The sequence below is a fragment of the Symphalangus syndactylus genome, chromosome 17 (assembly GCF_028878055.3).
Source record: "Symphalangus syndactylus isolate Jambi chromosome 17, NHGRI_mSymSyn1-v2.1_pri, whole genome shotgun sequence".
Classification (NCBI taxonomy): Eukaryota; Metazoa; Chordata; class Mammalia; order Primates; family Hylobatidae; genus Symphalangus; species Symphalangus syndactylus.
In genome coordinates this window covers 14548207-14571151 of record NC_072439.2, presented here as the reverse complement: position 1 = coordinate 14571151, position 22945 = coordinate 14548207, and the positions used below count along the sequence as shown (strand labels likewise).

The window sequence follows — 22945 nt, the reverse complement described above, 5'->3', positions numbered from 1 at the left end:
CCCTGTCTCTAAAAGAAAAATGTAAAAAATAATTCAACACAGTGTTGCGTGCCCGTAGTCTCAGCTACTTGGGAGGCTCAGGCAGGAGGATCACTTGAGGCCCAGAATTGGAGGTCGCTTTGAGCTACAATGGCTCCACTGCACTCCGGCCTGCGCGACAGAGTGAAATCCCATCTGTTAAGAAAAAACAAAAAAAGGCTGGGTGCAGTGGCTCACACCTGTAATCCCAGCACTTTGGGAGGGTGAGGCGGGTGGATCACAAGGTTAAGAGATCGAGACCATTCTTGCCAACATGGTGAAACTCCATCTTTACTAAAAGTACAAAAATTAGCTGGGCATGGGGGCATGCACCTGTATTCCCAGCTACTCGGGAGGCTGAGGCAGGAGGATCGCTTGAACCCGAGAGGCTGAGGTTGCAGTGAGCCGAGATTGCGCCACTGCACTCCAGCCTGGTGACTGAGCGAGACTCTGTCTCAAAAAAAAAAAAAAGAGTCTGGGCACAGTTTTGCATGGGGACAAGCACCTATTAGACACTCCTGGAATTGGTAATATTGGGGTGGGAGATAGAGAGGCCGGGCGGATGTGTTTAATGTTCTCTCCCCCACCAGCCCTGGAGACCCTGAAGGGTAAGACCATTTCTGTCTTCCTGGCTACTGTATTCCCAGAGCCTAGAGATTCCTGGAACACAGTCAGTGTTCAATAAAATTTCTCCCTCACTGGAGAGAAGTACTCAATAAGGGGAACTGTGGGGGATTTGACATCAACATAACTTCCATTGCTATCTCCCCACAAGAACTTTTAGGTGAACTTCAGCCTGGGGTCCCTGAGCCTCTTAGGGGTGTTCAGGGTCTCTGTGAACTCTGATGGGAGAAAAAAAAAATTCACATCTTTATTTTCACTGACTGTAACTGATAATTACCATTTCCTCAATTATTAATGAAGGCAGCCGCAGGACCTGGGACTTTGTCCCTTTGTCCCTAATAAAAGCCACAGACACTTTCAGATTGCATTGCAACAGGAAACACATCTGACACTTGTCACCACTGCAAAATCACTGTGATTATTAGATCTTATCTAATGTGGTGTTAAAAATAATATTATAAGCTAGGTGCAGTGGCTCACACCTGTAATCCCAGCACTTTGAGAGGCCAAGGCGGGAGGATTGCTTGAGCCTGGAAGTTTGACAGCAGCCTGGACAATATAGGGAGACCCCGTTTCAAATAATAATAATTATTGTAATAATAAAATTAGGCCGGGCACGTGGCTCACGCCTGTAATCCCAGCACTTTGGAAGGCCGAGGCAGGTGGATTACCTGAAGTCGGGAGTTCGAGACCACCCTGACCAACGTGGAGAAACCCCGTCTCTACTAAAAATACAAAATTAGCCAGGCGTGGTGGCACATGCCTGTAATCCCAGCTAGTCAGGAAGCTGAGGCAGGAGAATCACTTGAACTCAGAAGGCAGAGGTTGCAGTGAGCTGAGATCGCGCCATTGCACTCCAGCCTGGGCGGCAAGAGCGAAACTCCGTCTCGGAAAAAAAAAAAAAGAAAAGAAAAGAAGAAAATAATAAAACAATAGAAATAAAATAAAAACAGCTGCTACATCTATTTCCTGAAAAGCACCTATCGCTAACGGAGTTGATCCCACTTTACAGTTGTGATTACTTTCTCATCTGGGACCCCAGCCCAGATGACTGTGGCCTCCCCGAGGGCACATGCGAGTTCTTCTGGCCCCCTGCACACAGTAGGTGCTCACGCTTGCTGAGCGTGACAGCAAGGGCTGGGGAGAAAGCGCATGGGTGCGGGGCGCCCCGGGGACTTTCCCGGTGCTGCGGGGCAGGACTCCGAAACCGTGACCTCACGTCCCACACTCACCCGGGACGCGGAAGGGGCGGCGCGCTTCCTTCCCAGGGCGCGGGCCGCAGGGTGGAGCCAGCGCACTCAGCCCGCTACGGTCCGCGGGCAACTCCGCAGAAGCCCCAGCCCCCAGGACCCAGTGGCGCAGCCGGCAGCCCCGGATCCCTGGTAGGTGGGGAAGGGGCGAGGATGGGCCTGAGCTGGAGAAGGTGTCGAGGGTGTGGGGGATGGCCCTGCGCCGGCGCCGCTCGCCAGGACTCCAGGCCACCTGGCCTCCCTCTTAGGGCCCCGGTGGGGGGGCCTGGCGCCGCGCGTTGGGAGGTCGACGTTCCCCTCAACCTCCAGCTCCCCTCGCTGGTGGCCCAGATCCTCCCCCACTGTGGGGATCCTCCCCAGCACCCTGGCTTCCTCCCCGACAGCCTGACTCCTCCCCCAAACCCCAGATTCCTCCCAGACACCCCAGATTCCTCCCCAACACCCAGGATTCCTACCCGAAACCCCGTATTCCTTCTCACCCCAAATTCCTGACGCCCAAGCTTCCTACCTGACACCCCATATTTCTCTCAACGCCCTGAATTTCTCCCTGACACCCAAGATCCCTCCCTGACACCCCGAATTCCTCTGTGACACCCAGGATCCCTCTCTGACACCCTGGATTCTTCCCCAACACCCAGGATCCCTTCCCAATATCCCAGATTTCTCCCTGACACCCAGGATCCCTCCCCAACATCCCAAATTCCTCCTTGACACCCCGAATTCTTCCCTGACACCCAGGATCCCAACCTCACACCCTGTACCACCGCACACCTTCTTCCTTTCTCCCGCTCCTAATGGTTATCCAGCCACATGGGCTTCCTCACTGTTCCTCCAGCTCGCCAGGCGCAGTCTTGCCCCAGGGCCTTTGGGGCAGGTGGCTTCACCTTCCGGAAGCTTTCCTCCCTGATCTCCACCCAGCCTCCTCCCTCAGCTCCTTTAGGTCTCAGCTCAGCGTCACCTCCTGTCCGCAAAGGACTCCCTTGACCACCGTCGTCCCCTGTAGCCCCTTCCCAGCCAGTCTCTCAGAGCCAAACAGCCCCCAGCTCATGGCTTTCACGTTACTTTTCATTCTCTGAAATGATCTTGGGTTATTTTCTCGCTTACTCTTGGTCTCCCTGAACCAGACTGGGAGCTCTGTGAGGGCGGATGTGCCCGCCTTGATATGCAGTGGCACTTTGAACAGTTCCTGGACCTAGTAGGTGCTCAGTAAATGCATATTCGATGCATGAAAGACTGCATGAGAGTGTGGGAGGGAGAGTGGGAGAGGTGGTTAAAACATTTAAGAAGGACGAGGTGGGAGGATCACTTGGGCCCAGGAGTTCAAGACAAGCCTGGGCAGCATAGTGAGACTCATCTCTACAAAAAAAATTCAAAAAGAAAGTTAGCCGGGTGCAGTGGTTTATGCCTGTAATCCCAACACTTTGGGAGGCTGAGGCAGGAGGATTGCTTGAGCGCAGGAGTCTGGGTAACATGGGTGAGACCCTGTCTCTACCAAAAATACAAAAATTAGCCAGGTGTGGTGCCGCACACCTGTAGTCCCAGCTACTCGGGAGGCTGAGGTGGGAGGCTTGCTTGAGCCCAGGAGTTCAAGGCTGCAGTGAGCCGTGATCCCACTACTGCATTCCAGCCTGGGTGACAGAGTGAGACCCTGTCTCTAAAAAAAATGAAATGGGGGTGGGGCACGGTGGCTCACGCCTGTAATCCCAGGCAGATCACCTGAGGTCAGGAGTTTGAGACCAGCCTGGCCAACATGGCGAACCCCTGTCTCTAACTAAAAATACAAAAATTAGCCAGGTGTGGTGGTGCGTGCCTGTAATCCCAGCCACTCGGGAGGATGAGGCAGGAGAATCGCTTGAACCCAAGAGGCGGAGGTTGCAGTGAGCCGAGACTGCACCACTGCACTCCAGCCTGGGCGACACAGCAAGACTCTGTGTCAAAAAAAAAAAAAAAAAAAAAAAGAAATGAAATTAAAAATCAAAAAATTTTTTAAAAAGGAAGAGGAAGAGAAAAAGTCTGCCAATATTTATTGTCACACTAATATTATTATATCAAGCTCTTGCTCCTTGCTGGGCACTGATCTAAAGTTTTTAACCATATTTTCACATCAAAGCTTCAAAACAGACTCCCCTTCATCCTAAGTACCAGTTCATGTGGGTGTTATAAATGAGGAAGCTGAGGCTGAGAAACAGACCACACAAGCCAGCAGGTGGCAGAGCCAGAACCCCCCTACCCCGTGGGTGTTTTTATCCTGCCAGGCGCCTGCTTTTCAGAGTGGGGAGTGGACTTTGTCCCAGCCATGGACAGTAAGAAATGAAACTTGCTGGGTCTCGAGAAGGTGGAGGTGGCAGTGGGCAGGGGAGGCGGGCGGGGGAAGCTGGAACAGTCACTGAAATAGAGTTGAGTTCAGGCCCGTGGACAGAGAGAATGAGAAGAAAGATCACGTGATTTTAGAGATTGCCAGGAATACAGGTGGAGGTCTCCTGCCTTGATGATTCTAAGTCTGGCTGGCTTTGTAGCGTTTTCTGCAAAACTCCCCTGAGTCCTTCTTGCAAGGAGGTTTCAGTCTTGCATGCTAATGTTCGTGGGGCACACGTGTGCCAGGCACTACTTTAAGAGTCCTATACAGGCCGGACACAGTGGCTCATGCCTGGAATCCCAACACTCTGGGAGGCCAAGGCAGGCGGATCAATTGAGGTCAGGAGTTGGAGACCAGCCTGGGAACAGCCTGAAACCCCGTCTCTACTAAAATTACAAAAATTAGCCAGGCGCTTGGCCGGGCGCGGTGGCTCAAGCTTGTAATCCCAGCACTTTGGGAGGCCGAGGCGGGCGGATCACAAGGTCAGAAGATCGAGACCATCCTGGCTAACACGGTGAAACCCCGTCTCTACTAAAAATACAAAAAAAAAAAAAAATTAGCCAGGTGTGGTGGCGGGCGCCTGTAGTCCCAGCTACTCGGGAGGCTGAGGCAGGAGAATGGCATGAACCCGGGAGGCGGAGCTTGCAGTGAGCCGAGCTTGCGCCACTGCACTCCAGCCTGGGGGACACAGCAAGACTCCGTCTCAAAAAAAAAAAAAAAAAAAAAAATTAGCCAGGCGCTGTGGCTAACGCCTGTAATCCTAGAATTTTGGAGGCCAAGGCAGGCAGATCACGAGATCAAGACATCAAGACCATCCTGGCCAACATGGTGAAACCCCATCCCTACTAAAAATACAAAAATTACCTGGGCATGGTGGCGTGCACCTGTAGTCCCAGCTACTCGGGAGGCTGAGGCAGGAGAATTGCTTGAACCCAGGAGGTGGAGGTTGCAGTGAGCCAAGATCACGCCACTGCACTCCAGCCTGGCGACAGAGGGAGACTCGGTCTCAAAAAAAAAAAACAAAATTAGCTGGGTGTAGTGGCAGGCTTCTGTAATCCCAGCTACTCAGGAGGTTGAGGCACAAGAATCACTTGAGCCCAGGATGCAGAGGCTGTAGTGAGCCTAGATCACACCACTGCACTCCAGCCTGGGCGACAAAGTGGGACTCCATCTAAAAAATACATATATATGTATATATATTTTACTGACATATAGGCTGGGTGCAGTGGCTCATACCTGTAATCCCAGCACTTTGGGAGGCCAAGGTGGGAGGATCGCTTGGGCCCAGGAGTTCCAGACCCCGTCCCTATAAAACATTAATAATTAGCTGGGCATGGTGGCCTGTGCCTGCAGTCCCAGCTACTTGGGAGGCTGAGTGGGAGGATCACTTCTTCATCCCAGGAGGTTGAGGCTGCAGTGAGCTACGATCACACCACTGCACTCCAGCCTGGTAACAGAGCAAGATCCTGTCAAAAAACAACAACACGGGAGGCTGAGGCAGGAGAATGGCGGGAACCCAGGAGGTGGAGCTTGCAGTGAGCTGAGATTGCGCCACTGCACTCCAGCCCAGGCGACAGAGCGAGACTCTGTCTCAAAAAAAAAAAAAAAAAAAAAAAAGAGTGTGAATTCTAAGTGTTAAACTCAATTTTCAGCATGACGCCCAGCCCCACTGCTACCCTGTCCCAGCACGACCCTTCTCCACACTTTATCATCTATGCCCTCTTATCAGCTAAAAATTGGAGAGTACATGCCAATGTATGTTTGCTTTTTGCTTTGTAAGTTTTACACACAACCGTTCCCAGGAACCCCTGGGAGGTGGAAAGAGCAGTTGATTCGTGGATCATCGAACTTAACGGGGGGTGGGAGTATTGGACCATATTCCAAGTAGTTGTCTTGATCATTTCAAAAAGTTTTGGCCGACTTGTGGTCCCACCTGAATATAAGATCTTTTTTTTTTTTCGAGATAGAGTCTCACTCTGTCACCCAGGCTGGAGTACAGTGGCGCCAACTCGGCTCACTGCAAACCCTGCCTCCCAGGTTCCCGCCATTCTCCTGCCTCAGCCTCCCGAGTAGCTGGGAGTACAGGTGCCCGCCACCACGCCTGGCTAATTTTTTGTATTTTTAGTAGAGACGGGGTTTCACCGTGTTAGCCAGCATGGTCTTGATCTCCCGACCTCATGATCCGCCCGCCTCAGCCTCCCAAAGTGCTGGGATTACAGGTATAAGTCACCGCGCCCGGCCCATTTTCATTTTTATCCCATTTTATGTAGAGCTTACAACAGAGATAGAAGCTGGGCATCTGGCCTTTTTCTTATTGTCTGATTGTGCCTGCACTATTTTATTATTATTATTATTATTGTTATTTCCTAAGATTATTAGGAAAAACCTTTTATCCTCCACTTCTCTAGAGGAGTACTTAGGCCATATGCTTATTTCATGAACATTAGTTTAATTAAAACTAGCTGAGGCTGTTTCTCAGGCCCTATAACCAGGTCCACATAAGCTGGAGTCTGTGTTAAATCTGGAAATATTAAAAGGAGCCAAAAAGCTCAGTGGGTTCTACAACCAGACAGCCTGGGTTCCAATCCAGCTGTATCCTTTATAAGCTGTGTGACTCTGGACTACTTACTCAACTTCTCTGTGCCTCTGTTTCCTTGTGTCGAAAATGGGCCATACTCCAATATTACTGGACTGTAGTGGAGATGTCTAAAACTGTGCTGTCCAACAGAAATATAACATGAAGCAGCCGCGAACAGTGGCTCACGCCTGTAATCCCAGCACTTTGGGAGGCCGAGGCTGGCAGATCACTTGAGGTCAGGAGTTCGAGACCAGCTTAGCCAACATGGAGAAACCCTGTCTCTACTAAAAATACAAAAATTACCCAGGTATGATGGCGGATGCCTGTAGTCCCAGCTACCCGGAAGGCTGAGGCAAGAGAATCGCTTGAACCTGGGAGGCAGAGGTTGCAGGGAGTCGAGATCATGCCATTGCACTCCAGCCTGGAAAATGGAGCAAGACTCCATCTCAAAAATATATATATATATATATCTCCTAATAATGCATTTTCTTAATCCAGTATGTAAATGCATTTAATAATATATTTTATTTAACTCAATATTACCCAACATGTTCCAATATAATGTTCCATTATGAATGAGGCATCTTCCATACCTTTTTAATTTTGTTGTTTTTGAAACGGCATCTCACTCTGTTGCCCAGGCTGGAGTGCAGTGGCATGATCTCTGGTCACTGCAGCCTTGATCTCCTGGCCACAGGCGATCCTCTGACCTCAGTCTCCCAAGTAGCTGGGACCACAGACATGCACCACCACACCCAGCTAATTATTTAAATTTTATTTTATTTATTTATTTGTTTGTTTATTTATTTTGAGACGGAGTTTTGCTCTTGTTGCCTAGGCTGGAGTGCAATGGTTCGATCTTGGCTCACTGCAACCTCTGCTTCCCAGGTTCAAGTGATTCTCCTGTCTCTTCACCATGTTGGCTAGGATGGTCTTGAACTCCTGACCTCAGGTGATCCACCTGCCTCCCAAGTAGCTAGGATTACCAGCACCCGCAACCACGCCCTGCTAATTTTATTTTTAGTAGAGACAAGGTTTCACTGTGTTGGCTAGGCTGGTCTCGAACTTCTGAACTCAGGTGATCCACCTGCCTCAGCCTCCCAAAGTGCTGGGATTACAGGTGTAAGCCACCGTGCCCCACCTATTTTTATTTTTTGTAGAGATGGGTCTCACTGTTGCCCAGGCTGGTCTCAAACTCTTGGGCTCAAGAGATCCTCCTACCTCAGCCTCCTAAAGTGCTGAGATTATAGGCATGAGCCACTGCACCCTACCTTAATTAATTAAAAATTAGATAAAATGCCGGCTGCGGTGGCTCACGCCTGTAATCCCAACACTTTGGGAGGCCAAGGTGGGAGGCTCACTTGAGCTCAGGCAACATGGTGAGACCCAATCTCTACAAAAATACAAAAATTAACCAGTACATGTCTAGGTTTGTTATATAGGTAAATGGCATGTCACAGGGTCTGATGTACAGATTATTCCATCACACAGGTAATAACTGTCATACCTGATAGGTAGTTTTTTGTTGTTGTCGTTGTTGTTTTAAGACGGAGTCTCGCTCTGTCGCCCAGGCTGGAGTGCAATGGCACCATTTCGGCTCACTGCAACCTCCACCTCCCAGGTTCTAGCAATTCTCCTGCCTCAGCCTCCCAAGCAGCTGGGATTACAGGTGCACACTGCCACACCTGGCTAATTTTTTTTTTTTTTTTTTTTTTTTTTTGAGACAGAGTCTCGCTCTGTGGCCCAGGCTGGAGTGCAGTGGCGCAATCTCGGCTCACTGCAAGCTCCGCCTCCCGGGTTCACGCCATTCTCCCGCCTCAGCCTCTCCGAGCAGCTGGGACTACAGGCGCCCGCCACCACGCCCGGCTAATTTTTTTGTATTTTTAGTAGAGACGGGGTTTCACCGTGGTCTCGATCTCCTGACCTCGTGATCCGCCCGCCTCGGCCTCCCAAAGTGCTGGGATTACAAGCGTGAGCCACCGCGCCCGGCCTACACCTGGCTAATTTTTTGTATTTTAGTAGAGACGGGGTTTTACCATGTTGCCCAGGCTGGTCTCGAACTCCTAAGCTCAGGCAATCCACACGCCTCGGCCTCCCAAAGTGCTAGGATTACAGGCGTGAGCCACCGTGCCTGACCCTAATAGGCAGTTTTTAGATCCTCTCCCTCCTCCTCACCACCACCCTTAAGCAGGCCTCGGTATTTTTGTTCCCTTTTTTTTTTTGGAGACAGAGTCTTGCTCTGTCACCCAGGTTGGAGTGCAGTGGCATGATCTCTGCTCACTCCAGCCTCAACTTCTGGGGTTCAGGTGATTCTCCCACCTCAGCCTCCCTAGTAGCTGGGACTACAGGCACCTGCCACCACACCTGGCTAATTTTTGTATTTTTAGTAGAGATGGGATTTCACCATGTTGGCTAGGATGGTCTTGAACTCCTGACCTCAGGTGATCCACCTGCCTCGGCCTCCCAAAGTGCTGGGATTACAGGCATGAGCCACTGTGCCCAGCCCTGTTGTTCCCTTCTTTGTGTCCTTGTGTACTCAATGTTCAGCTCACCCTTAGAAGTAAGAACATGTGGCCAGACACGGTGGCTCACACCTGTAATCCCAACACTTTGGGAGGCCAAGGCAGGTGAGTCATCTGAGGTCAGGGGTTCGAGACCAGCCTGACCAATATGAGGCAACCCCATCTCTACTAAAAATACAAAAATTAGCCGGGCATGGTGGTGCGAACCTGTAATCCCAGCTACTCGGGAGGCTGAGGCAGCAGAATCTCTTGAACGTGGGAGGCGGAGGTTGCAGTGAGCTGAGCTCACGCCACTGCACTCCAGCCTGGATGACAGAGCGAGACTCTGTCTCCAAAAAAAAAAAATAAATAAAATAAAAATAAATAATAATAAATAAATAAGTTGGATAAAAGTTAAAATTCAAGCCAGACATGGTGGCTCATACCTGTGATCCCAGCACTTTGGGAGGCCGAGGCAGGCAGGTGGCTTGAGGTCAGGAGTTCAAGACCAGCCTGGCCAATATGGCAAAACCCTGTCTCTACTAAAAATACAAAAATTAGCCGGGTGTGATGGCATGTGCCTGTGATCCCAGCTATTGGGGAGGCTGAGGCAGGAAAATAACTTGAACCCAGGAGATGGGGGGTGGCAGTGAGCCAAGATCACACAACTGCACTCCAGCCTGGGCGACAGAGCAAGACTTCATCTAAAAAAAGAAATTGGCCGAGCGCGGTGGCTCACGCCTGTAATCCCAGCACTTTGGGAGGCCGAGGCGGGCGGATCACAAGGTGAGGAGATTGAGACCATCCTGGCTAACACGGTGAAACCCTGTCTCTACTAAAAATACAAAAAATTAGCCGGGCAGCATGGTGGCGGGCGCTTGTAGTCCCAGCTACTCGGGAGGCTGAGGCAGGAGAATGGCATGAACCCAGGAGGTGGAGCTTGCAGTGAGCCGAGACTGCGCCACTGCACTCCAGCTCAGGCGACAGTGCGAGACTCTTGTCTCAAAAAAAAAAAAAAAAAATTAAAATTCAGTGTGTCTTCACTACCACAACCACATTTCAGGTGCCCAGTAGACACAGGTAGCTGGGGACTGCCATCCTGGACAACACAGACAGAGAGTGTTTAGGCTGGTCTAGACTGCGAGTACATGCAGTGTATTAGCTGCTGTGGCTGTGGTAATAAAGTGCCCCAGACCGGATGGCTTAAGGAACAGAAATTTATTCTCTCACAGTTATGGAGGCTGGAAGTCCAAGATCGAGGTGTCGTAGGGTTGGTTCCTTCTGAGGACTCTCCTTAGCTTGCAGACGGCTGCCTTCTCCCTGGGTCTCCTCAAATCATCTTCCTTCTGTGCAGTTATGTGTCTGTATCTAAATGCCCCCCGCCTTTTCCTTTTTTGATGCGGGTTCTCGCTCTGTTGCCCAGGCTGGAGTGCAGTGGTGAGATCTTAGCTTGCTTGCTGCAGCCTCCACCTCCCAGGCTCAACCAATCCTCCCACCTCAGCCTCCTGAGTAGCTGGGATTTCAGGCGTGTGCCACCATGCCTGGCTAATTTTTTTTTTATTTTTTAAGACAGAGTCTTGCTCTGTCACCCAGGCTGGAGTGCAGTGGCGCTATCTTGGCTCAATACAAGCTCCGCCTCCCGGGTTCACGCTATTCTCTTGCCTCAGCCTCCCGAGTAGCTGGGACTACAGGTGCCCACCACCACGCCCAGCTAATTTTTGCATTTTTAGTAGAGATGGAGTTTCACCATGTTAGCCAGGCTGGTCTCGAACTCCTGACCTTAGGTGATCTGCCCACCTTGGCCTCCCAAAGTGCTAGGATTACAGGCGTGAGCCACCGCGCCTGGCCACGCCTGGGTAATTTTTGTATATTTAGTGGAGACGGGATTTCACCATGTTGGCCAGGCTGGTCTCGAGCTCTTGATCTCAAGTGATCAGCTCACCTCCACCTCCCAAAGTGCTAGGATTACAGGCATGAGCCGTCACGCCCGGCCAAATAAAAATACTTTCAACATCAAAAACAAACAAACAAACAAAAACACCAAAGCCAAATACAAACCAAAAATAGGCCTTTTAATTAGTCACATTCTGAGCTACTGGAGGTTGGCACTTCAAGATATGATTTTGGGGAGAGACACGATTGAACCCATAATAGCCAGTCATGCCCCATAATAATTAAAAGGCACTTGGTGTTATAGTTACAAACGTTGGCATCAAATGGCTGCTCTATCAGTCACTAGCTGTGTGATCTCAGTCACGTTTGCCCCTCTGTGGAATGGAAAATAAAAAAATCACATGCCTGTCTCATAACCCAGGTGTCTACAGACTTTTTCTGTCAAGGGTCAGAGAGTGAATATTTTCCACTTTGTAGACTACATGGTCTCTGTTGTAGCTATTCCATCACTCTAGTGGGAAAGCAGCCATGGATGATATGTAAGTGAGTGAGGATGTCTGTGTTGCAATAAAACTTTATTTATAAAAGCAATTGGCTGGGTGTAGTGGCTCACACCTATAATCCCAGCCCTTTGGGAGGCCAAGGTGGGCGGATCACACAAGGTCAGGAGTTCGAGGCCAGCCTGGCCAATATGGTGAAACCCCGTCTCTATAAAAAGTACAAAAATTAGCCAGGCGTGGTGGTGGGCGCCTGTGGTCCCAGCTACTCAGGAGGCTGAAGCAGGAGAATCACTTGAACCCAGGAGATGGAGGTTGCAGTGAGCCAAGATCTCGCCACTGCACTGCAGCCTGGGCGACAGAGCGAGACTCTGTCTCAAAACAAGACAAAAATAAAAAACAATTGGCTGGCACGGTGGCTCACGCTTGTAATCCCAGCACTTTGGGAGGCAGAGGCAGGCGGATCACCTGAGGTCGGGAGTTCAAGACCAGCCTGGCCAACACGGAGAAACCCTGTCTCTACAAAAAATACAAAATTAGCCAGGCGTGCCGGCGCATGCCTGTAATCCCAGCTACTCGGGAGGCTGAAGCAGTAGAATTGCTTGAACCTGGAAGGCGGAGGTTGCGGTGAGCTGAAATTGCACCATTGCACTCCAGCCCGGGCAACAAGAGTGAAACTCTGTCTCAAAAAAAAAAAGCCGGGTGGGGTGCCTCATGCCTGTAATCCCAGCACTTGGGAGGCCGAGATGGGTGGATCACCTGAGGTTGGGAGTTCGAGACCAGCCTGACCAACATGGAGAAACCCCGTCTCTACTAAAAATATAAAATTAACCAGGCATGGTGGTGCATGCCTGTAATCCCAGCTACTTGGGAGGATGAGGCAGAAGAATCGCTTGAACCCGGGAGGCAGAGGTTGCGGTGAGCCGAGATCGTGCCATTGTACTCCAGCCTGGGCAACAAGAGTGAGTGAGACTCTGTCTCAAAAAAGAAAAAAAAAAAAGAAAAACAAAAAAAAATGGTGGGCCATCTTTTGTGGCCCCTGTCAAAGGGAGATCTGCACAGTGGGATCAGGACAGGCTTGACCAAAAACATGAAGGAGGGTAAGCAAGTGAGCCATAGGGATACCTGGGGGGTAACAGTGATATAGATAGAGGGAGCAGCCAGTGCAAAGGTCCTGAGGCAGGACTGTGCCCAGTTTAAAGAACAGAGGGGAGCACAATATAGCATGTAGTAAGTCCTCAAATAAGTGGTTGCATGTAAGTGTGTGTGTGTATCCACACATGCCTGTTATATTGTCGTATGTAATATATGTGATGCTTATATATTACATATAACTAACATACCATTAGACAGTCAGTTGCACCAGGGAAGAGTCTATTGCTGTTTTTCCTTGTCTGCGTACTGGTATATTCACTAGTACCCAATACATGGCAGATACTGAAAAAAATTACTACTTTTTTTTTTTTTTGAGACGGAGTTTCGCTCTGTCATCCAGGCTGGAATGCACTGGTGCGATCTCGGCTCACTGCAACCTCCGCCTCCTGGGTTCAAGTGATTCTCCTGCCTCAGCCTCCCGAGTAGCTGGGAGTACAGGTGCCCGACACCATGTCCGGCAATTTTTTTTTTTTTTTTTTTTATTAGAGATGGGAGTTTCACCGTGTTAACCAGGCTGGTCTTGAACTCATGACCTCAAGTGATCTGTCCGCCTTGGCTTCCCAAAGTGCTAGGATTAGCAGCACGAGCCACCGCACCTGGCTAAAAATTACTTCTTTTTGTTTGTTTTTTGTTTTTTGATGGAGTCTTGTTCTTTTGCCCAGGCTGGAGTGCAGTGGCCTGATCTCGGCTCACTGCAACCTCCACCTCCCAGGTTCAAACGATTCTCCTGCCTCAGCCTCCCAAGTAGCTGGGATTACAGGCACACGCCACCACGCCCAGCTAAGTTTTGTTTTTTTTGTTTTTTTTGTTTTTTTTTTAGTAGAGACAGGGTTTCACCATGTTGGCCAGGCTGGTCTTGAACTCCTGACCTTGTGATCCACCTGCCTCAGCCTCCCAAAGCGCTGGGATTACAGGCATGAGCCACCGTGCCCGGCCAAAAAATTACTTCTTAAATGAATGAATGAATGAATGAATGCTATGTATATATCCTTCCCTGCAGCCTCTACTTCCTTGGCTCAAGCAATCCTCCTGCCTTAGCCTCCCGAGTAGCTGGGACACAGGCACACACCACCAGGCCTGGCTCCAAATTTTTTTTTTTTTTTTAGATGGAGTCTCACTGTCTTGCCAAGGCTGGAGTGCAATGGCACAGTCTCGGCTCACTGCAACCTCCGCCTCCCGGGTTCAAGCGATTTTCCTACCTCAGCCTCCTGAGTAGCTGGGATTACAGGCGCCTGCCACCATGCCTGGCTAATTTTTTGTATTTTTAGTAGAGACGGGGTTTCACCATGTTGGCCAGGTTGGTCTCGACTTCCTGATCTCATGATTTGCCCGCCTCAGCCTCCCAAAGTGCTGGGATTACAGGCATGAGCCACTGCGCCCGGCCCAAACGTTTTTTAAACTCACAAGGTCTCTTTAAAATATTGGAATTGATTGTCATCCCGAGAAGAATGAGCAGATTTCTAAAACTCTAGATCTCTGGCTTCTCATGAAAAATGAGCGGATGTGGCGCCCGGTTCCCTTGCCATATTCTGTTAATCTCATAGTCCAACTCTGGGACAGTGTTGGAAGGACTGCTCAAGACTGCAAATACCAGGATGTTGGGTCCTCGAGGACCATCTAGAAGGCTGATTATTTATTTATTTATTTATTGAGACGCGGTTTCGCTCTTGTTGCCCAGGCTGGAGTGCAATGGTGCGATCCTTGCTCACTGCAACCTCTGCCTCCCGGATTCAAGCGATTCTTCTGCCTCAGCCTCCTGAGTAGCTGGGACTACAGGCGCAGACCACCACACCCAGCTAAATTTTTTGTACTTTTAGTAGAGATGGGGTTTCACCATGTTGGCCAGGCTGGTCTTGAACTCCTGACCTCAGGTGAGCCACCCTCCTCGGGCTCCCAAAATGCTGGGATTACAGGTGTGAGCCGCTGTGCCCAGCCGAGGCTGACTACTTTATTTAGCAAGCATGTATTGAGCACCTACTGGCTTTCAGTCATCAAGCTCAGAAGTATCTCTGTGTTAATACAACTCAGTTCCCCAAAACAAGTCTATAAGTGTATGCCATTAGGCACACAGCCTCCACAGCCAGACTGCCTGGGTTGAAATCCGTCCTCTGCCATCCACTGATAGTGTGACTTTGGGCAAGTGACATCACCTCTGTGTGTCTCACTTTCTTCATCTGTAAATGGGGAAAATAGTGTAATAGTGTTTACCTCTCAGGTAACACCAGGTAAGTCTCAGACTATAGCATTTTTTTTTTTCGAGACTGGGTCTCACTCTGTTGCCCAGGCTGGAGTGCAGTGGCACCGTCATAGCTCACTGCAGCCTCAACCTCCTGGGCTTAAGCGATCTTCCCATCTCAGCCTCCGGAGTAGCTGGAACAATAGGCACGTGCCACCACGCCCAGCTACTTTTTTTGCTTTTTGAGCCGGAGTTTCACTCTGCTGCCCAGGCTGGAGTGCAGTGGCATGATCTTGGCTCACTGCAGCCACCACCTCCTGTGTTCAAGCGATTCTCCTGCCTCAGTTTCCCGAGTAGCTGGGATTACAAGAGTGCACCACCACGCCTGGCAAATTCTTTGTATTTTTAGTAGAAACGGGGTTTCACCATGTTGGCCAGGCTGGTCTCGAACTCCTGACCTCAGGTGATCCCCTGCCTCGGCCTCCAAAATTGCTGGGATTACAGGCGTAAGCCCCCTCACCCAGCCCAGCTAATTTTTAAATTTTTAGTGGAGATGGAGTCTGGCTATGTTGCCCAGGCTTGTCTTGAAGTCCTGGGCTTAAGTGATCCTCCTGCTTCAGCTTCCCAAAGTGCTGAGATCACAGGCCCGCGCCACCACACTGGCCTCATAGCATTTTGCAGAGGAAGAAATGGAAGTTGGAAGTTGAAGGAGGCAAGGTGTTGCCGAAGGTCACCTGGCTAGGTCTGGGTGGCAGGCGGGGAAAGCAGGCAGGGGTGTGTGGGCCGCCTTCCCGTGCTGACCTTTCTTGGGGGTAAGTGTGTTCGCTTCTCCTGTTTCCTACAGATCTGCTTGGGCAGCTCCTGCGGAACCTGGCACAGTGAATGGGTAGGGGACGCCGGGTGTGCAGAAGACGGGCAGTGTGGAACATGCCTTCACCACCCCCAGCTTCTGCTGCCGGAGGCTGCACCCACCTGTTCCCATGGCCTGCACGGGCCCGTCACTTCCTAGCGCCTTCGACATTCTAGGTGCAGCAGGCCAGGACAAGCTCTTGTATCTGAAGCACAAACTGAAGACCCCACGCCCAGGCTGCCAGGGGCAGGACCTCCTGCATGCCATGGTTCTCCTGAAGCTGGGCCAGGAAACTGAGGCCAGGATCTCTCTAGAGGCATTGAAGGCCGATGCGGTGGCCCGGCTGGTGGCCCGCCAGTGGGCTGGCGTGGACAGCACCGAGGACCGAGAGGAGCCCCCAGACGTGTCCTGGGCTGTGGCCCGCTTATACCACCTGCTGGCTGAGGAGAGGCTGTGCCCGGCCTCGCTGCGGGACGTGGCCTACCAGGAAGCCCTTCGCACCCTCAGCTCCAGGGCCGACCACCGGCTGGGGGAACTTCAGGATGAGGCCCGAAACCGGTGTGGGTGGGACATTGCTGGGGATCCAGGGAGCATCCGGACGCTCCAGTCCAATCTGGGCTGCCTCCCACCATCCTCGGCTTTGCCCTCTGGGACCAGGAGCCTCCCACGCCCCATTGACGGTGTTTCAGACTGGAGCCAAGGGTGCTCCCTGCGATCCACTGGCAGCCCCGCCTCCCTGGCCAGCAACTTGGAAATCAGCCAGTCCCCCACCATGCCCTTTCTCAGCCTGCACCGCAGCCCACATGGGCCCAGCAAGCTCTGTGACGACCCCCAGGCCAGCTTGGTGCCCGAGCCTGTCCCCGGTGGCTGCCAGGAGCCTGAGGAGATGAGCTGGCCGCCATCGGGGGAGATTGTCAGTCCCCCAGAGCTGCCAAGCAGCCCACCTCCTGGGCTTCCTGAAGTGGCCCCAGATGCAACCTCCACTGGCCTCCCTGATACCCCCACAGCTCCAGAAACCAGCACCAACTACCCGGTGGAGTGCACCGAGGGGTCTGCAGGCCCCCAGTCTCTCCCCTTGCCTATTTTGGAGCCAGTCAAAAACCTCTGCTCTGTCAAAGACCAGACGCCTCTCCAACTTTCTGTAGAAGATACCACCTCTCCAAATACCAGGCCATGCCCACCTACTCCTACCACCCCAGAAACATCCCCTCCTCCTCCTCCTCCTTCATCAGCCCCTTGTTCAGCTCACCTGACCCCCACCCCCCTGTTCCCTTCCTCCCTGGAATCGTCATCGGAACAGAAATTCTATAACTTTGTGATCCTCCATGCCAGGGCGGACGAACACATCGCCCTGCGGGTCCGGGAGAAGCTGGAGGCCCTTGGCGTGCCCGACGGGGCTACCTTCTGCGAGGATTTCCAGGTGCCGGGGCGCGGGGAGCTGAGCTGCCTGCAGGACGCCATAGACCACTCAGCTTTCATCATCCTACTTCTCACCTCCAACTTCGACTGTCGCCTGAGCCTGCACCAGGTGAACCAAGCCATGATGAGCAACCTCACGCGACAGGGGTCGCCAGACTGTGTCATCCCCTTCCTGCCCCTGGAGAGCTCCCCCGCCCAGCTCAGCTCCGACACGGCCAGCCTGCTCTCCGGGCTGGTGCGGCTGGACGAACACTCCCAGATCTTCGCCAGGAAGGTGGCCAACACCTTCAAGCCCCACAGGCTTCAGGCCCGAAAGACCATGTGGAGGAAGGAACAGGACACCCGAGCCCTGAGGGAACAGAGCCAACACCTGGACGGTGAGCGGATGCAGGCGGCGGCACTGAACACAGCCTACTCGGCCTACCTCCAGAGCTACTTGTCCTACCAGGCACAGATAGAGCAGCTCCAGGTGGCTTTTGGGAGCCACATGTCATTTGGGACTGGGGCGCCCTTTGGGGCTCGAATGCCCTTTGGGGGCCAGGTGCCCCTGGGAGCCCCGCCACCCTTTCCCACTTGGCCGGGGTGCCCGCAGCCACCACCCCTGCACGCGTGGCAGGCTGGCACCCCCCCACCGCCCTCCCCACAGCCAGCAGCCTTCCCACAGTCACTGCCCTTCCCGCAGTCCCCAGCCTTCCCTACGGCCTCACCTGCACCCCCTCAGAGACCAGGACTGCAACCCCTCATTATCCACCATGCACAGATGGTACAGCTGGGGCTGAACAACCATATGTGGAACCAGAGAGGGTCCCAGGCGCCCGAGGACAAGACGCAGGAGGCAGAATGACCGCATGTCCTCGCTTGACCACCTGGGGAACACCCCTGGACCCAGGCATCAGCTTTGGGCAGGACCCCATAGACCACCCCGGTCTGCCCCGTGCCCTGTGGACAGTGGGAGATGGGGTCATCTGCCACTTTCAGGACATTGCCTGGGAGCCCTTCATTTAGGACAAAACGGGCACGATGATGCCCTGGCTTTCAGGGTGGTCAGAACTGGATACGGTGTTTACAATTGCAATCTCTCTATTTCTGGGTGAGGGGTCTTGGTGGTGGGGGTATTGCTACGGTCTTTTAATTATAATAAATATTTATTGAATGCTTCCGCAGCGCCATTGTCCTCTGGGACACCTTCTGCCTGGCTATTTGTTATAAAACACGTGGCTCCTGCTCCCGCAAAAGGAACCGGAAGCGGGAAGTGCACGCCTCTTCTTGGAGGGCGTAGACCGGCCTTTGCCCTCATCCCATTGGCCAGAAAATAATCACATGGCCCTGCTCCTGCCGCAAGGAACACTGGGAGATGTAGTCCTTTCTGAACGGCCACGTGCCTCCCGAGTCTGGGTTCTAATACCAGGAAAGGTGGAGGGAAGAGATATTGTTGAGGGCGGGGAGGGTGCAGCCTGGGCAACATGGTGAGACCCTGTCTCTTCAAAAATACAAAAGTTAGCTGGGCGTGGTGGTGCATACCTGTAGTCCCAAGTACTCAGGGGGCTGAGGTGGGAGGATTGCTTGAGCCCAGGAGGCGAAGGCTGCAGTGAGCTATGAATGAATGAATGAATGAGTGAGCGAGTGAGTGAATGAATGAATGAGTGAGTGAATGAATGAACGAGGGAGTGAATGAATGAATGAATGAGTGAATGGATGAGTGGATGAATGAATGAGTGAGTGAATTAATGGATGAGTGAATGAATGAATGAATGAATTTGAATGAATGCCATTGCGGGACATTTAGCAGTTTTTGCTGCAGCCCTTCCTTTCTCTTTGGGGTCTGCCTTGATGCCCCCACCAAGGTTGGACTCTGATGCCACTGTGTGACGTTGGGCAAGTGCCTCCCCTGTCGGAGCCTCTGCTTTTTCATCTGAGAAATGGGTCTGTGGAGGCTGTTGTTTCAAGGCCTCAGCAGATCATATGCAGAACCACATATCAGGTACACCGTACCTGGGTAGCAGGTGCAGCACTCATTAAGTGTGGGGACGCACATGGAAGGGATTAATATTTTTCAGGGTGACAGACCTTCTAAGAATAAGAATGGGCCGGGCGCGGTGGCTCACGCTTGTAATCCCAGCACTTTGGGAGGCCGAGGCGGGCGGATCACGAGGTCAGGAGATCGAGACCACGGTGAAACCCCGTCTCTACTAAAAATACAAAAAAAATTAGCTGGGCGTGGTGGCAGGCGCCTGTAGTCCCAGCTACTCGGAGAGGCTGAGGCAGGAGAATGGCGTGAACCCGGGAGGCGGAGCTTGCAGTGAGCCGAGATCGCGCCACTGCACTCCAGCCTGGGCGACAGAGCGAGACTCCGTCTCAAAAACAAAAAACAAAACAAAAAAAACCAAACAAACAACAACAAAAAAGAATAAGAATGGAGCCAAGGTTGTTGGACACTTAACATGTGTTGATTCTGGAGTGTCTAAATACATAAACAAGACTAGGTGCTGTGGTGGCTCACATCTGTAATTAATCCCAGAACTTTGGGAGGCTGAAGTGGGAGGGTTGCTTGAGGCCAGGAATTCAAGACCAGCTTGGGCAACATAATGAAACCCCATCTCTATTTTTTTTTTTTTTTTTCCTGAGATGGAGTCTGGCTCTCTCACCCAGGCTGGAGTGCAGTGAAGAGATCTCGACTCACTGCAACCTCCACCTCTCGGGTTCAAGCGATTCTCCTGCCTCAGCCTCCCGAGTAGCTGGGATTACAGGAGCTCGCCACCACACCCGGCTAATTTTTGGATTTTTAGTAGAGATGGGGTTTCGCCCTGTTGGCCACGCTGGTCTCAAACTCCTGACCTCAGGTGATCCACCTGCCTTGGACTCCCAAAGTGCTGGGATTACAGGCGTGAGCCACCACACCCAGCCGCATCTTTCTTATTTATGTATTTATTTATCAACTGAGTAAGACATCCAACTCTTTTTAAAAAAATAAATAAATAAATTGGCCAGGCATGGTGGCTCACATCTGTTATCCCAGCACATTTAGAGGCCAAGGCAGGCGGATCACTTGAGGTCAGGAGTTCGAGACCAGCCTGGCCAACATGATGAAACCTGTCTCTACTAAAAATAGAAAAACCGGCTGGGCGTGGTGGCACGCACCTGTAGTCTCAGCTACTTGAGAGGCTGAGGCAGCAGAATTGCTTGAACCTGGGAGGCGGAGATTGCAGTGAACTGAGATTGCGCCACTGAACTCCAGCCTGGGCAACAGAGCAAGACTCTGTATCAGTAAATAAATAAATAAAAATAGGCAGGGCGTGGTGGCTCATGCCTCTAATCCCAGCACTTTGGGAGGCTGAGGTGAGTGGATCACCTGAGGTCAGGAGTTCGAGACCAGCCTGGCCAACATGGTAAAACCCTGTCTCTACTAAAAATACAAAATTAGCTGGATGTGGTGGTGGGTGCCTGTAATCCCAGCTACTCGGGAGGCTGAGGCAGGAGAATCGCTTGAACTGAGGAGGTGGAGGTTGCAGTGAGCCCAGATTGCGCTACTGCACTCCAGCCTGGGTGACGAGAGTGAAACTCCATCTCAAAAAATAATAATAATAAAATAATAAAATAAAAATAAAAATAAATAGGGAGGCACGGTGGCACCGGCCCGTTGTCCTGGCACATAAGGAGGCGAGGCCAGACGTTCGAGATCAGCCCGGGCAACATAGGAAGCCCTCATCTATATAACAAAAAATTAAATACATAAATAAACACATTTTCATGCTCAAAATGACCCCACAAGGTAGAAGCTTCTATTATGGACCCACCCTACAGATGGGGAAAACCGAGGCCCAGAGAGGTTAATTCTGACTCCAAAAGTCACACAGATCAGAAACGGGGAATCACAATGGAAGGAGCTGAACTTCCAAGGGAGGAAACAAAGGAGGGTCCTCGAAGGTGAAACTGGACTCATTGAGCCGGGAAGCTGAGGGGCCCCTCCCTCCTGACAACCTGATTTGACTTTGCAGGCTCCTTCCTCCATTGCCCAGCCACGTGGAAGCAGGCTGGTGTGAATCACCCAGCAGCCATGCACCACTTGCTATTTTAGTCGCTGACTCAGAGTTTGTCAGAGCTCTGGTCCCGGTGGCAGCCGCAGCGGCCCTGAAGTGAAACCTGGGGAGCAGAGTTCTGAGATGAGATTCCAGGGTGCAGTGAGATTGTTCCCCACAGAGGGTTTCGGACCATCCAGGCAGGAACCGGCTGCAAATACCTGAGCAGGGGCAGTGAACTGGCTATTTCTTCATGTCACCAACGTTCTTCGAGCGCCTACAGTGTGCTGGGAATTGTCCCAGACAGAAGTGATTAGTCATTGGCTGTCATTTCCGTAGGGGAGGAGAGGAAGGAATAGTAAACAAATTATCAAAGAAGGAAGCAAAATAGTTTCAGAAAGTGAAGAGGCTTCAGGCTGGGCGCGGTGGCTCACGCCTGTAATCCCAGCACTTTGGGAGGCTGAGGCAGGCGGATCACGAGATCAGGAGATCGAGACCATCCTGGCTAACACGGTGAAACCTCGTCTCTACTAAAAATACAAAAAATTAGCCAGGCGTGGTGGCACGCGCCTGTAATTCCAGATACTTGGGAGGCTGAGGCAGAAGAATCATTCGAACCCGGGAGACGGAGGTTGTGGTGAGCCGAGATCGGGCCATTGCACTCCAGCCTGGGCAACAAGAGCAAAACTCTCAAAAACAAAAAACAGGCTGGGTGCAATGGCTCACGCCTGTAATCCCAGCACTTTGGGAGACTGAGGAGGGCGGATCACGAGGTCAGAAGATCGAGATCATCCTGGCTAACACGGTGAAACCCCGTCTCTACTAAAAATACAAAAAATTAGCCGGGCATGGTGGTGGGCGCCTATAGTCCCAGCTACTTGGGAGGCTGAGGCAGGAGAATGGCATGAACCTGGGAGGCAGAGCTTACAGTGAGCCGAGATCGCGCCACTGCACTCCAGCCTGGGCAACAGAGCAAGAGTCATCTCCAAAAAAAAAGAAGGGGTGGTGAGCATCCCAGGAGAAAGAACTTCAGCCGGGGTGGCAGAAGGGGCTCTCTAGGAAGGGGTGTTGGAGTTGAGACTTGGGGGTAAGAAAAGGAGTCAGTCATGGGAAGGGCTGGAGGTGCAAGTCGGCATGACCTTCTAGGCAGAGGGCACAGCCCAAGCAAAGGCCCTGGGGGCAGGATGGCACCTGGTGTGTTGGAGGAACAGCAAGGAAGCTGGAGCAGAGTGAGGGAGGGGGAGAGTGGGAGGAAGGGAGGGCGAAAAGGGGATGAGGCAGGTCAAACAGGGCCTGGTGGGTCATGGAGAGGTCTTGGGCTTTGACCCCCAGGGAGGTGGGAGCCATGGAGGGCTGTGGGCAGAGGAGGGACGGGACTTGACTCCGGTGCTCACAGGCGCCCTCTGGTGGCCACTGCAGGGAGGACAGACCTTGGTGGGCAAGGGCAAGCGCTGGGGCACCAGGGTAGAGGCGACTGCACTGGTGTGGGTGAGTGATATTGGCTGGGGCTGGACCAGGTAGAGACGAGAGGAGAGGAGATGTGGGCACATTCAGGGCGCCCAGTTGAGAGAACCCTTTCCTGCTCCTTAAAGTGACTGAAAAAGTATTCGGC

General features: G+C 52.0%; 2 protein-coding genes across 2 annotated transcripts in view; one reads left to right on the top strand and one right to left on the bottom strand.

Annotated features, from left to right (window-relative positions):
* The window catches only part of LOC129467060 (putative uncharacterized protein encoded by MIR7-3HG), an 83343-nt gene that overhangs the window by 16657 nt on the left and 43741 nt on the right, over nt 1–22945 (bottom strand). The window lies entirely within an intron of this gene.
* TICAM1 (TIR domain containing adaptor molecule 1) lies at nt 1864–18480 on the top strand. The gene is made up of 2 exons (XM_055251335.2): nt 1864–2024; nt 15893–18480. The coding sequence occupies exon 2, from the start codon at nt 16029–16031 to the stop codon at nt 18159–18161; it is 2133 nt and encodes a 710-aa protein (XP_055107310.1). The 5' UTR covers nt 1864–2024; nt 15893–16028; the 3' UTR covers nt 18162–18480.

Coding starts and splice junctions, on each gene's coding strand:
- TICAM1 (XM_055251335.2), top strand. CDS start 16,029: ATGGCCTGCACGGGCCCGTCACTTCCTAGCGCCTTCGACATTCTAGGT.